A 16,494-nucleotide genomic window follows, 5' to 3' on the forward strand; every position below is an offset into this window, starting at 1 on the left:
ACACTTATCTTGATGAATTTCGTATAATATCGTTACGCTACCGGCAAAAGACCGGTCGCCAGGAGTAATACGAAATTCCTTCCCCTTAAAAAGTAAATTTTTAATTCCAGCAGCGCTCGAGAGTTCGAAAAATCCGTTCTCGTTCGAGTTTTCTACCACGCACAACTACTTTTCTCTCAAAATACTACCCACCGGAGTATTTCTATTCTATATATCAATGTTGAAACCCGACCAAACGCGATATAAGTATCCATCCATACTTAAACCACTTCAATTAACTTTCAAGCTTGAAAATTCGCGAGATTCGCAAGAAAAAAAAAAAAGAAAGAAAAGAAAGAAGAAAGATGGGCAAAAAGAAAAAAAAGAAATTAAAGAGAACGTGTGTTCGGTTCTCTTACGCGAGACCACCAACCAACACCGACTACTATATATTCCTCTGTAAAAGGGTTATTAGTTCGATGCTGTTCACGAGCCGGTCGTCTCGAGCAACTAATTATTTCTGATCTCGATGCCAATGTGATTTCCATGCTAGCCGGTTGCTGGAGTAGTTAACATGGCTCGCCCTCTCTTCATCAGATATCTCCCGCGTTCTATTAACGACGTATCGTTACATATGCCTCGCTCGCGAGCTTCACAACCCTCCATTCACCGAAGAATGAACAGAGAGAGAGACAGAGACGGAGACAGAGAGAGAGAAAGAGAGAGAGAGAAAGAGAGAGAAAGAGAGAAAGAGAGAAAGAGAGAAAGAGAGAAAGAGAGAAAGAGAGAAAGAGAGAAAGAGAGAGAAAGAGAGAAAGAGAGAGAAAGAGAGAGAGAGAGAGAGAGAGAGAAAGAGAGAGAGAGAGAGAGAGAGAGAGAGAGAGAGAGAGAGAGAGAGAGAGAGTAAAGGGAAGCGAGGAAGCCGAGGATGGACAGAGAAAGAGAGGGCTCTTTGTGCTTTACTGAGAGCTTCGTGCCGCCGCCGCCGCCAATCTCAAACGATACAAAAACTTAATGCTCGCGAGCTTCCTGTTGTCGCGTCTCTTCCACCAACCAGGCGGACGTGATCGGTCATCCTCGTCCCCTGCCCGCTCACGAGGGACGAGGAGGAGAGGGCCAAGTGATCTCGAATTGATGGGACGCTCTCTGCGCGTGAAACAAAAACAAAAATAGGTGGCGTTTAATTGAAAAATACGGGATTATTGGAGGGGCGAGGAGCGGCCCATTGTCATTTGCATTTTCACCTGTTTCGCGGAGGGGGTTGGTGGTCTTTCTCCTTCGATTCTTTTCGCCGCGACGCGACGTTTCGATCGATGAATTTTCAAAGCGTTTTTTTTGATAAACTTATAATTGGAGGAAAAAATATTTTTTCCCGTGTAAATTACTTCAACCTCTTTTTGAGTACTTTTTTTTTCTTTCTTTCCTTTTCTTTTTTTTTTCTTTTTTTTTTTTTTTTTTTTCGTAAATACTTTCGTCGCTTTGACATTCGTTCACGCAAAGACCGATTCGTTCTTCTTTTTCAACTTGTTATCATAACGAAGGTATCATCCTTTCGCTTTGTCGCGGCTCTTTATTAAAATATTCTTTTAAACTTTTAAACTTTCTTTGAATAATAAATTCTGTCATGTATATCTGGTGTTATTTAAAACGTTACGAATAATTTGATAAACGGCAAAGCGAGTTAATGGATTCCGCCTGAAGATTCTCAAACTGAATTTTTCGACGCGCAGTAAAGTTACCGTTATGTAATATTTATTTCCCTCTTCCTCTCTCTCTCTCTCTCTCTCTCTCTCTCTCCTTCACTCTTTCTCTTATGAAATATCATTAACAATTATGGAAACGAATTTTTAGGAAGATGTTGAAGGATGTTGTTCTACTTTTCTACACAGATTAACACGGATTAATGTTATTTGAATCGAACGTGCCATCTCGTTTGAACGTAATTTAAAGTGATTACGTGAGGGATTGGCGCGAGTACCTTGGACGAGGAAAAAGAAGCGAAAAAGAGTGAAAAAAGCAGAGAAAACGCGGAGAGGAATAATATCTCGGAAGACATTAATCACGGTGAAAATATTAGTCAAGGAGCCGTTAAGATGAGGCATTGTTTTATTGCAAAGAAAAAAAAAAAAAAAAGTTTGATAAACGAGCCGGTTTGAAATATCGCCTCTACGTCATCCACGAAGATATTTCGTGATATATCACATTATCGCACAACGATTAAGCGCGATTTTCCATGTGAATCGAGTGTCGATACATTTTTCTGGAATTATTAGCTGTGCTTATATAGAAAAACAAACTCGGGAATAGAAGTTTTATTCGTTATACGACATTATATCGATCAAACTTTCTTCCTCCATTCCCTTCGATGGAAAAGAATGGAAAACTATAAACAAATTAATAATTTTTCACGTATCATAATATAATCATTTATCTTCGAATGCCTTTCTTGATTTATAGAATCATAAAATACAGGTTTCCATTATATTGAAATATAATGGAAATTCAAATTCTTCGTTCGAATGTGTGATGAGTATTACCATGGATATTTGTGGAAATTTAAATTTTTGCACAAACGCAACTACAAAAGTGAAATTAAAATAAAGATTCGTTTCACCATTTAAATATTAGTTTAAATATTTTATATCACGTTATGTAAATATTCTTTCAAGCATTTGAAATTTTTCCACAATCTAATGATGAACATGAAACGAAATCCAGATACTTTCACGCGGTAATTATCCTTTCCTTAATATGATCTTTCCTCTCTCTCTCTCTCTCTCTCTCTTTCTCTCTTTCTTTCTCAATTCTCTCTGTAAACATCAAAATTAATCGCGTGCTTCCATCAAAGATCAGACTCAGAGAGCAATTTATCCAATCATTACTTTCGTATCACTATTTGAACTATCAACTAGTTCTAAAACTAATTGCCAAAATGACGGATTTTTCACAATTTCGCTCGATTGTATATACTGAACACATTTTACGCTTGAACGTTAAAAAACCAGCCTAACAACGTTCATCGAAGCGATGATTTTTACGTGAAATACGCATTGAAACGGGTATCAGGGAGTCCCGTATTAAAATAATTTGCATGCGCCATGTGCCGACCCCAGTCCATAAAACAGTATCTCGTCCGATGGTGGACGATAATTTATATCCGGGAATAGAAGGTGGTCGACGATATCGAGAGAGAGAGAGAAAGAGAGAGAGAGAGAGAGAGAGAGAGAGAGAGGAGAGGGGGAGAAAGAGAGGCGAAATTTACACAGCAGTCGATCGACTCGGTTCAGGATCTCCCCTGCTCGCGCTCGAGGATTTGTGCAATCTGATTTCGGGCTGAGAGAGGGTTATTCCTCTCCATTATTTCATTAAAAGGCTGAATCGCGCAAGGGTACAATCGATTTCCATCCGACTCGAATCCTCGCTCGAGCTACGATCGACTACGAGTTGGATGGAATTCTTTCCAAGCTGGGGGATAAGAATTTTGTCGCATTTAAGATGATCGATGGACGAGAATTTTTATTCGTCTAATTTGGCTTTCAATCGACGTATAAGCATTTTGTACGACAGAGGGATCTTTTCAACGGGATTTCAAGAGTTTGAAATGAAAATAAGGGAGGGAAATATTGTGGGAAAGCTTCTAAATATTTAAATGTTCTTTTTTAATTAAAAATTTTTCGTTAGAAATTATATAGATGAAAAAAATAAAAACGATCGAATTACAGGCTTTTTAACATCTGCCTATAATTTCAACAACAAAATTGAAACGTCTTTTTCTTATTTCAATCTTGTCTTGTAAAAATACGAGACATTTCGTACAAAAGATCGTAATTGAAATAACGAAATTATATAACGAAAGTTATATAATTAATTAGATTTCTAATAATTTCTCAATAAAATGGATATTTGTTATCAATTTTATGGACTTTGTCATCTTTAGAATAACGTGGAAAAAGTTTGACCGTCAAAGAGACGAGTCAAAATTGAATGGTTCGCCATTTCCCGGAAGGAAAATAAATGGAAAGAAACTTTTTCCGTTTACCGTCGTTCGATTTTTACTCGAACGACACCGGTCAAAAAGTATCTTGGAAGAGAACTGCTACGTTGACCTGATTCGATTTTTTTCCCCCACGATCCCCACGTCGCAAGCAATTTCCAAGAAATTTGTTTCTTGATCTCCAAAGACTTTTCTTCGCCGCGATGGTACAAAGATGGCTTTGAGAATATTTCCGCGTTTCTGACGAAACGTATTTTTCTCCTTTCTCGATCTCGGCGAAAATAATAAAATGTATATAAGGGAAAAACAAGGAACGAGAAAAGACGAGGCAGGAACAAGAAGATATATAATTATTCCCATTCATCATCCCGGCCAATTCCACAGCATTTTCGTTGCAAATGAATCGATGAAGATTAAAAGAAACGCGAATCGTCTTCTTTTCTCTCTCTCTCTCTCCGTTTCGCTTCCTTCCTCTCCTTTCTTCGCAAGTAAACGCGCCAGTTTTTAAGAAGACAACCTTACACCCTCGTAAAATCTATCTCTACGAGGGAGCACGAAACGCAGACGAGAATTTCTCCAGAGACAATGTTCTTCCGCCCATAAATTTTTATGCAAAATTGGTTTGCTTGTTCTATATATCCGTATATAGCAAGACAAAATGTCAACGAAATAAAACTTGCACGTATCAGCACGTCACTCGCGACATTTTTGACATTTTTATTCCTCTCCCCCCCCCCTCAAACAAAAGGGTATCCTCGAAATTTCTCGATAATCTTCCGATGATATACTCGTCCTCTCCGTGATATCGATATTTCATCCAGAAATCAGTTCGAAATACACGTTAAAGGAATACGATACCTTTTCAAACGCTGCTACAAAAATATTTACAATTGCGACGATAAAAATTTTAATTCTCAACGAATTACTTGTTACATCGATTCTTCGTAATTGAAGGTAATTTTAGATCGAACGAAACGTCATTCGAACGTAACGTTTTATTAAATGACAAGAACGATATTCGGATAAATGATAGATTTCAAGGTAATCGTTGTAAAAAACGCTTCTCCAAAAAATGTCCACGTCGTTATAAATGCTGCGATCGCGCGCTATTCGATGGTCGATGGTCGCGCCCCCTCTCCCCCCGTTTCACTGGCCGCAACCCGGTCGACCGGCTTAAATCGAATGAAAAAAAGCGTACGCGGCGTGCGTTGAAATGTAATATTCAGCGGGCGCGGAATTATGCAGAAGTTGTTTTAACAGGGTGAAAATGAGAGAAATAGGGATGGGGGGAGGAGGGTACTCGTGGCACGATGAAATAAACGGAACAAACGCGAGTATTATTCTCGTTGGCGCGACGCGGCAACGTTTCAATTAATCTGCATCGGGAAATTTTCTCGTTATAAATTAGCAAATTAATCGATGGCGGAAGGAATTTCATTCACCTTTCTCTCCGCGCGCCAATTTAAAAAAACTGCGCTTTTTTTAATTAAATTAACACCGTTTTTTTTTTTTTTTCGTTCTCTTTCTTTCCGTCGCGAGGAAAGAAAGAAAGAAAGAAAGAAAGAGAGAAAGAAAGAAAGTCTTTCTCAACGTCGATCGTTTTTCATTCAAAGGCGAAGCTTCTTTTTTTTCTTTTTTTTTTTTTCTTTCCTCCCCCGTTTCTTCGATCATTATTGAAACGATTTATACCCCCGTGAAAGGACATTCTCGTACAATGCTAGGAATAACGAAGGCAGGGATCGTTGAATCGATGAAGAAATATGGAATTTCTTTCCGTATCGAGGACAATTCTTTTTTCCTTAAATTCCAAATCAATTTTTCTTTCTATGAAAAAGCTTTTCATTGTATTTCGCGCGTTAAAAAAAATTTTAACTAATAATAATAATCGTCGTTTAGTACAACTAAGATGGAAAGAACAAGGGCCATCTGTCGGTCAAGTTCGATCGTTCTCGCATTACTCGTCGCGCCAGCAAATCGAAGGTTCGAGGTTTCTGAAATGCAACGTCGATCGGATACGTACAATCGTTCAACAAGCAACGTCCCTTATTTTTATAGAAACACGCGCGTTCCTCACCGCCGAAAACGATAATAGAATCGATTAATCGCGAAAAAAAGAAAAATAAACAACGATCGACGAACCTTTTCCCCATCCACTTTCCTCGACGACCTAGGAGAGAACCGCGTTTCTTCCTCGTCGATGAATTCCGCGAGACATAGATAGAAAAAGAAATATAACGAGGGATTGGACGCGTGAATGCAAATCGATGACGAGAAATCTTACAAACTCTAAGAAGCAGAAAGGGAGAGAAAAAAAGCAAGAAATTGATTGGAAAAAGAAAGAAAAGCATCGAGATATATGTATAGACCCGTGCAAGAAGAATGAAATACCGATGAATAGATTGATTGAAGGGAGACGCGAGTTTTCATGTTTCGCATTTTGCGTGAACGTCGGGCGCAAAGGAAAGAAAGAAAAAAAAAAAAAAGAAAAAGAAAACGTTCAATTGGAATCGAACGTTATTCCAACGAGGGAATAATGTCGGCCGACTTGATTATTACCAAACAAACGGCCACCTTTTTATTCGATACCGGAATTATTTTTCCGCTCCTCGCTTGTGACCGAGGAAGAGGAAGAAAACAAAGAAGACGCAAAATTCCCCATAGCGTTTTGTTAATTATAAAATATCGTGCACGATAAGAAAGCCTATGTGCAAGTTCTCCCGATAGGGGGAAAAAAAAACCAGTGTTTTTCACGCTAATTAATTTTCCTTCTCTCGCTCTTCCCCTTCTTCGTCCTTCGTCATTATTCCCGAGTGAAATTTAAGAGTGCCGATTTCCCAGAGACGTTTCGCCGCCAACGATCCACCAATGCTCGATAAATTTTTTAACCATTCCAGATATTCACCGAAAGGTCATTTTAAAAATGGCCATCGAACACTTTTGTTCCATTTTATCGTTAAAATCGTTGGCTGAGGAATTTCACGATCGAACTTTTGAAAAAGATATTTCTATTCTGTATTCTTTTATTTTATTCTTCGCACCATTGTCATTCATCGATCGATCTTTTAGAAAACAATATGAAAATCTATAATGTAAAAAAGGCCAAATACTTTTTACAAGGAAAAATTGCAAGACCATTTTCGCAATCGTGGAAATTTTTTACGATGGAAATTTGTTTCAAAGTATTTTTTAACCAATATTCGCCCAAAGATCATTTTAAAAATGGCCATCGAAAACTTTTGCTCGCGATTGTTCCATTTTATCGTTAAAATCGTTGGCTGAGGAATTTCACGATCGAACTTTTGAAAAAGATATTTCTATTCTGTATTCTTTTATTTTACCTTCGCACCATTGCCATTCATCGACCGATCTCTTAGAAAACAAAATGAAAATTTATAGTGTAAAAAAGGCCAAAACACTTTTTACAAGGAAAAATTGCAAGACCATTTTCGCAATCGTGCAATTGTTCCAAAGTATTTTCTCCCTTGATGAATTGCAGTAGTCGCGTATATATTGTATATATATATACTGTTTCGTTTCGCTCCATTAACTTTTCTTCAAAAAGGTATATATATAAATGCTATATAAGTGAGTAAGTCTCTACATAAATTCGACGTTGACGCGATGTGTAATAATGTAGTACGTTAAAGTATCCTACAATGCATCCTTTAAGATACACGCTTTATAAGTTCCTTGACGATAAAAAATTGCATGCCTTTATCTTTTCACGGTCGATCTCAGACATATATATATATATATATATATATTCACCAATATTCGCGAGTTTTTTAACAATATATATATATATATATTTTCTATAATAATCTCATATATAATTCTCATTCAAGGAATGCCTTACTATCGATCGATATCTTACTATCCAAGAATCATTTTCCATACTTGGAGAAAGTCTCAAAAAAAGCTTCTAATCTCGCATCGCGAACAAAAATTATCCCTTAAAAACATCTTCCTTGAACAGACTCTTTCTCGTCTCTCTTTGTGCTCTCTTCGAGGATAAAGAAAGCAGGGCACAATGGCGGGCAGCGGACCGTGTTCGATCATCAGTCGGACAAACCAGCTAAGGCATTAACGAGAGCCTCGAGGCGTTTCACATTTTCGCGCCGCGCATTTTCTTCGTCGAGGAGGACGAGGGAGCATTGAATCGACTGTCATAACCATTCGCGACTTCTATACGCGCGGATAGATGTGTGGTCGCGATGAAAGGGAGGGCTTTGAGAGAGAGAGAGAGAGAGAGAGAGAGAGAGAGGGTTGCTCGCGCCTAACTTATCGGTCCGCGAAGAAAACGGAGCTGATGGAAGGGTGTAGAGGGATGTGGTTCGAAATCCACGGTAAATATGCGCGACAAACGTTTCTCTTTACGGGGAAAAAGAACCTTTGACGGCCGTGCACCGAGCGTGCCAAGCGGAAATTCTCGCCGGGGAAAATTCTCGACGCGGTCTGATTGCACGCGAGGAAACTTCTGGCTGGGACAGACAGCTTTCCAACACGTTTTTCTTCTTCTTTTTTTTTTAAGATTTGACGATATTCGATGGATAAATCGTTTTCGTTTTCTTTTTATTTCTGTTCATATCTTATTCACTTTCCATTCTGTTTCATAAATCAAGTATATCAAGGCATAATAATTCGAATAAATTTCGTTTTTCATTTCGAGATCACGCGATAAATTTCGTAATTTCAACACTCAACGTTGTTGATTATTGCTCGTATCTTGAATAAACTTTTATCGTTTGATTATAAATGGAACATGTCTACACGATTGGTTTTAACTTTTTTTTCTTCTTCTTCTTTTTTCGTTAATAACTCGTTAACAAAGCAGGGGAAACGAAAATTTTCAGCTAAAGGAAGAAAAATTGCTTGAGAGGGATTAACCGATTAAGCTTTTGTTGACTCGTGGAACAATAATTAAACGCGTAGAGACGCCTCGACTAATTGGATAAAACTATCCTCGATAATTTGATATATTATCGTTAAAATTTCATCGAATAAAATGAAGTTAAAATGTATTTCTATACGCGGGAGCTTCATTAATGAAGCAAGTAAAGCAAGTTTAACTAAGACCAAAGGTTTTCGAATCTTTCACCGTTAACGAAGCGGAAGAAAATGATTCGGGAAAGAGTAATCGGCTCATGAAATTAAATTCCAAGCGCACTTTTAGACTCTTCTCTCTCGTCCAATCTATATATATATAGGGAGCAATCACGAACCCACTGGCATTCTTCGCGTCTCGAGTCGCGTTTCACGATGTGATAAAACATCGTGGGGTTGGAAAAACCAGCACGGTTTTTATAGCAATTCGCCAAACCGCGCGTATCCAATGGAAGAAAGAAGTTTTGCGAGAGTTTCTAGTCATCGCTTCCGATATCCGACAAATGTTACTTTTTTCTTTTCAAAAGAAAAAAAATTGTTATTTGTCAGAATATATACACTTCCATCGAATCGAGCTCATCCTTAAGAAAAATCTTGTATCGTGACTCTTGACTAGTCACCAGCCAAATTTTCGCTTTAGATAGAATAATTTTTGGCCTTTTAAAATCTTCACACACACGAGAGATAAATATATATATATAAATATATCGATTTCTCTCGAAAATCAGAAATTGCAATATCTTTCTTACTCTTGTAATTTATCGAGTTGAAGAGAAAATTTGAAATTTAAAAAATTTGACGAGATTCGAAGATATATATATTTTTCTCCTTCGACGCAACAAAAATTCTTGGAAAATATTTTTCAATAACTCTGTAATTTTCCCGTAATTCCTGCAGAATTTTGTATTTAACCGAGGCAAGAGTGGCCCCCGTCCCTCTTGCGAGGCATAAAATCGGCACGCGATTTCGCGGCCGATAGATAGGAAATATGGAAATAAAACGCGTCGAGTCGAAGCGCGAAAATAAAAGAGAGAAAGAGATATATATATATATATATAAAATACGGGATGTGATCACACACACGGTCGGTCGAAATATTTCCCGATCATAGGAGGCGGAAAATTTGGCGGACAAGCTGAAAGAGAAGCTAGGTGTCCGTGCTATTTATCCAATTTCGAGCGGCGCAGATGGCGCGCGGCTTAGTAGCGGCCCGCCAATGTGACGAACGCGTTAGGGCGCTCGAATTAATCCTCTTCCGCCGCTGTTCCACGGTATATCAACGGATATCTCAAAAAATGTCCGTGTCCGCCACGGTAATCTGGGATAATACGCGGGAAATTGGAAATTCGGTTGCCCGCTATCCGCTTCGTTTCTGCCCCGTTTGTTCTCGAATTTCGTTCATAACGCGTCGCGTGAATGTTTGAAAAAAAAGAAAGGAAGGAAGGAAGGAAGAAAAGGAGGGGGAACAAGAAACGACGACGAAGGAGGGAAAAAATGTCGTCCCCCGGGGGAATATAGAGGAGGACAACAGGCGGGATGTTTCGATGGATGGCAGTCGATGATGATGATTTGTGACGCTTTCTCGCCCCGAATCTCTCGAATCGGGATGTAACTGTCCTACCGTTTTTCGAACAATGACCGGTTCGATTTTTATTTATTTATTTATTTCTCGGTAATTAACGGGCTAGGATATCACATTTATCTAACTCGCGGCAGTTATCTATTTGTTACTACGTCGTCATGTTCGAACGATGGAACAGTGGAACGATCGTATATATTCCAAACGAGAGACAAATTTTAATCCGCCGCATCTTCTCGATTTAGCGCGAACAACATTCGAATCCAGACGAAATTTAACTTGATTGAGTTAAGCTTCTATCATCATGATCGAACATCTTATCCGAACTTCAAATATTTGAACCGAAAAAGTGAAGATAAGTAATCTAATTCCTATTACCAATTAATCTACCAATTATATCCTATCTATCGAATTCGTATACAAAATTAATAATTATTAATAAAAAAAAAAACCCGCCTAAAAAGATTTCGATTCCTCCTTCCACGATTTCGAAATCGGATTCGTTCCAATTTAATCCACGAATAATCTTTCCACGGATAATAATTTATAACGCCAAGTCGCCGTTCCAAAGCTGGAATTTACCTTGCGTAAATGTACGTAGCGCGATAAAAAAAAAAGAAAAACCGTCTCGCGATATTTCGGCGATGAATAACGCGGCGGTTCTTGAAAACACGATTTTACGAGTGCATCTTCTCGCGCAACTTTTCTACCTTAACAACGGTCTGGAGGGGAGGGGAGGGGAGGGAAGAGGGTGGATTCTGCGCGGAATTGTTCTGACCACGAGGAAACAACGGCGGGAGAAGAGTCCCCCCCTCCCCCCAGGCGCGATAATTTATTTCCTTTACAATTCCGTCAGTACAATGCGCGTGTTAAAATATTACCCGAGCTTTATAACCGCGCTCATCCCCCTTTCTACTTCTTTCTTTCCGTCTTCGGCGAGATAGAGGCCACGTACGCCGTGTACGTATTTCATCCCGGTCCTTATATCGCTCCGCCATGTGTGTACGTGTACGTGTACGTGTACGTGTGCAATGCTCTATTCAAACGTTTGCTATTTGTAATCGCGTTTCAGGAACGTTCAAGGGGATTCCGCGCGCCTGTAACGGTAACGGGAAGAATAAAAGCTTGCCGTGCCGTGAATCCGTGAACCAGATATATCCTCCCCCTTCCCCTCCTCCAATGTGTTTGGAAATATGCTGAAAAGTTTGGGAGAAAAAAAAGGGGGAGGGAAATAAGAGAGATTGTGAAGTTAAGATTGGAAAGATTGAAGATAAATGAAATACACGCGAAATGCATACTCGCAATGGTAGATAGATTCCGATAGATTCTTAGAACGTGAAAATGTATTTTAGGTAAACTCTCGAGAGGGAACACTCGATTGTTTCGATTCTTACGGCGCAGTGTCCATTTGCGAAAAGAGTAAGTCGAGAGAGAGAGAGAGAGAGAGAGAGAGAGAGAGAGAGAGAGAGAGAGAGAGAGAGGGTAGTTTGAGAGAAATCTACCCTCGAATTCGTATCTTGAGATGTTGAAAGTGGGATATATATTTGTATGTATATATATGTACAATTTAATTCGATTGGGGATAATATAAAAGAAATTGGATAGTGATAAAATATGGGATAATTATAATGAATAAAATGTAATGGTTATGCGGCGATACAAAAGAAAATAATATTACGTTATTAATTTGATTTAAATGATTAATCGTATTCGTTATTCGGATTTAAATTTGATGCGGTTTTCGTTTATCCCTCTGCCTTGCAAATTTTTATATTCGCGTTTTCGATTCGATTTACTTTTGTTCAATTAATTAAGATTCTATTTATTTTCTCTTATTATCGGGAGAATTGCTTATAATACGATTATTCTTCCTATGATTATTTCTCCTTCCTAAAATTATACGCTTTTTATTTTCTTTTGTTTTTTTTTTCTCGCGATGCAACTTATATTACATCGTTCACGATTAAATGAGTAATTTTAATTATTATTGATACATTGCCGTGTATAATGCTGAAATTGAAAACTTTTTTTCACTTTTTCAGATCGCAGCCAACCATGGAAACGAGAAACCAACGAAGCAGGTAAATTTTGTTCAATGTAATTTACTGTATATAACTTTCGAAAGATCGTATCGATTCATAATTTATATCGATCTCTTAGATCCAATCCTAACGTCCTAAAATCGAGTATTACCCACTAGTTTTCACAATCTTCTTCTTCTTCCTACGTTCCATCCTAAATTCTCGAAGAAATCAAAAAAAAATTCTCCTTCCTTGTTTGCGATGAAAACTCTCGCAAACTCGAAAAACAACGGAGATGAAAATTCTTTCAAACACGACTCGTTACTTGATCGAAATACTTTACGTAGACGATATTTGTAAGCGAAAGTGCAACCCGCGTAGATGTATAACAGCAATGTAGAGAAGCAACGCTCTACAACTATTAGAAAACTATTGTAGAAAAACTATTGTAGAAAATTGAAGAAAATTGTTGATTACAGGAAAGAGAATATAAAAAGAAACAACTGGTACTCGGAAAAATGCAACAACGTGGGGAAGTTTGGTAAGATTCTGGGGACCGGTGGTGGGGAGTGGAGTGGCTTTCGTTTCTGAAAGTATGCCTTTGGGTGTCGTTCCGCGCAACTTCGCCCGGCCTTTCAGGCCAAAGTTAAAGACTTGAACGCAGAGGAGGCAGGGATAAAAGAGAGCATATTGCGGGCCAAACTTCTGGCTCAAAGTTTCTGCAAGTCACAGTGTCTGGTTTTAATAATGCGAAAGAAGAGGCTCTCGTAGGTATATAGAGGAGGAGACCATTCACTCCGTGGTATAAATCTATACTTTTCTTTTATAAATCTATACAAGGGACACGCGTTTCGTGGTTTCCTTCGAGAAATTGACGCAACAATTCCCTGCTCTGTCGATGGAAAAGCAAACGGAGAGAGGGGAAGGAACGAAGTGTCCCTCTCGATCGACATAAGAGAATTTCCCTTATCATCGATCTTTAGAAATAAATTTCTCAATTAGAATTCGAAATTTTATTATTTCGAAATTATAACGACGAGATTCCATGACGAGGAAGCAGGCAATCGATTCTTTCTCAATTTTTTCGATTTACAATCGGAAAATGAATGAATAACGAGGCGAACTCGAGATGGTCAAAGCGAAACGAAAGAGCGAAGCTTGATCTTCGATCGAGGGATTGTCTTATTCTCGATAATAACAGAAGATGAGAACGAGAAGGAGACTACCCTCCCTCCCTACCTCTCTTCGTCTATCGGAATAATGAATAACGATTACGGGGGGGAAAGGCAAGAGGAAGAGGAGGAGGGCAATAACGTTGCATCACGGTTTATGACGTAAGGAATACCGATCATTGAACATCGGAAAGATGTTCTTCTTTTTGGAGTATCGATCTCCTCGGGGAGACACGGTGTTCCACTTATAACTGGGAACAAATTACCGTCGTTTCGAGTAAAGCGACTGTCATTGATCTTGGTCAACTGGGAAATTAGCGAAGTCTCTCTCTTTCTCTCTCTCTCTCTCTCTCTCTCTCTCTCTCTCTCTCTCTCTCTGACTGGCAAGATGTTTGCCAAGATATCGTTACGTAAAGGTAGCAGGTGTTACTCTGAATTTTAATTTGCATTCTTGTCCAACATTCTAGCTAAAGTGCGTCAACAACCTCTTAATTATTTCAGCATTTAGCTCCATCTCGTCGACGATGAAAACGGAACAGGATGGTAAAGGAAAATATCAATTTTTTTTTTTTAAAGCGAGTATTATGGAAAATTTAAATGGTTAATTTCTCAGAGATTGAAAAAGATGGAAGAGAAATTGGTCAAAAAGATTGGAACTTATTTTTTTCCTTTTTCTTTTTTTTTTTTTAATTATAAGCAATTTAATTTCGCATTAGATAAAATGAAACGATGGTAGAACTAGATGGATCCCGTCTCGCTTTATCTAGCGGAAAATTAAACTGCTCACATAAGTTTCTATATTTCTGAATACCAGCTTTCCTTCCTTTCTCACAATCATCCCTCCAATTTTCTACCCCTTCCTCCCGAAGAAACAAGCATCGAAGCGAAACGTTACTTACTCGATCCCTCTCCCTTCGCGATTCTGAAAATCTGAAAATTCGGATAATCGCTTAAGAAAATTTTCTCGAAGTGGAGAAGAAGGAAAGACGAACGAGACAGCGTATCCTCTCGTCTACAGCGATGAAAAAAACGAATATGGAATAATAGATCATTATTGTTGCAACGCAAGAGGAGAAAAAAAGAGGATTTTGGCAACGCGAATAATCCGATGCTTCCCCCTCTCCCCCCCCCTCCCCCCCGAAAAACGTCGTTTCGCGCACTTACTTTTCTCCGTTGAAAATTGGGCGCAAAAATTTTGGGCCGAATGAATGAATTTCCTCCTCGTACCCTCGGCTGCCTCTCGTTTCCGGCCAAGTGGCACGGAACACGGTTTGTTTCCGGTGAATTAGATAGAATAGAAATTCCGCTATATGTACAGGGCGAGTTTCACTCGCGCTAATTAATTCTCTCCAAGTTCGTGGGGTATTATGTTTCGAAACGGCGTCCAAAGAGCGAAAGAGTGAAATTCCCTCCTTGCCCCTCCCTCTACGTTTGCCCAACGTTATCGTTGAAAATTTCAACGGTATATACATATATATATATATATATATAAACATGGTCCAAGTTTTCGAAAAGAGGGAGGAGTCGCCTCGAGAAGGGAGAAAAGAGAGAAGGGAGCTCTCTCAAGTTTTTCGTTATCTTTCGTAACGCAAGGGACGATTTCGTGAATTTCGAACCACGATGTGCGCCTGGATGACAATGATAACGCAAAGTTATCGCGGCGGCAGAAGGAGATGAAAACGGAGATGAAAATCTCGAAACGGAGATTGTTTCATCGCGTACAGAGAGAGAGAGAGATGGATCCTTGTTGGAAGTTTGGCCGACTTAAATCTCCCCCTCCCCCGTTTCATTTTCGAAAGATTTCCTCGTTCGTATTGATGTTTCGTTTTTCGAGAACTCGAACGAAAATTTGCTTCCAAAGTGATCATCATCTTCAATAATGATAAATCTTGTTCGAAAGGATACGCTTGCAATTCTATTCTATTTCACACGTGTTGAAAGAATATAACACGTATATATACACATTTATCTCGAAAGGGGGGAAAAAAATCGACAGTATATACATACATTCGAGGGTACACGCGTCACAGAACGTGTTCTTTCCGAACCATTTGCAACCATAGACAAATTTTTAATCCAAACTTTAATCGCCCATCAATTTTCAAAACCGATTCGCTGCAATTTACTGCTATAACTATACCTCTCTCCCCCCTCCCCTTCCCCCTCCCCCCCCCGCCCCGGTCGAGGATTAGACGGGGACGGGATGGGAACGGCAAACGGCTTTCGACGATTCGTTTGAAAATTGTGTTCAGCGACGAGCAACACTCGGGGATTCCCGATTACACGGGATTAATTTTATCCCGTGCGCGGGAATTAATTCAGGGGACGGGTATATAGAGAGGAGAGGGCGCAGCTGCAAAACCTCGGCCAACTTAATATTCTCGGGACATCGAGCCGAGTAATTATTTTTCTAACCGGGTTTTCGACGGTGCGCCAACCATGGCGACGATCATTAACGTCGTTAATTTCGCTAGCGCTCCCCGCAAGGGGGAGGGGGGGTTCAGTGTTTTTCGTAAGCCGTGCAACGGCGGCCTGTTTCAACGAGAAATAGGACGATTCGACGAGGCCACTTTAGCCCACCGATTTATCTCGGGAGAGGGTGGATCTTCGTTCCAGGGATGATTTCCGCGCGCTTGTTTTCGGGACACGCGATTACGTTTCCGCGAGGAATCTAGAGGAAAAATAGGGTCCGCGCAATTTTGTGGGGAAAGGAAAAGGGGGGAGGGGGGAAGAGGAACTTTTGTCTCGGGGGATTAAAAGGAGGACACGCGGCGCAAATGGAAGCTGATCGTGAGCGAGAAAAAAATTACTCGTCCAGAGTTTTTTCTCTTTATGCTTCTTTTTTTTTTTTTTTTTTTTTTTTTT

The 16,494-nt window shown here is 39.4% G+C and overlaps 1 protein-coding gene across 5 annotated transcripts in view; it reads left to right on the forward strand.

The window, feature by feature from the left end:
- LOC122718550 (chaoptin-like) overlaps nt 1–16,494 on the forward strand; it is a 534,511-nt gene that overhangs the window by 471,140 nt on the left and 46,877 nt on the right. For all 5 annotated transcript variants that reach the window (XM_043943661.1, XM_043943664.1, XM_043943663.1 and 2 more), the window contains one exon: nt 12,479–12,517. In XM_043943661.1, the coding sequence (XP_043799596.1) occupies nt 12,479–12,517 (39 nt within the window). The remainder of the gene's footprint in view (nt 1–12,478; nt 12,518–16,494) is intronic.

The sequence above is a fragment of the Apis laboriosa genome, unplaced genomic scaffold, assembly GCF_014066325.1.
Source record: "Apis laboriosa isolate Shangri-la unplaced genomic scaffold, ASM1406632v1 scaffold64_cov150, whole genome shotgun sequence".
Classification (NCBI taxonomy): Eukaryota; Metazoa; Arthropoda; class Insecta; order Hymenoptera; family Apidae; genus Apis; species Apis laboriosa.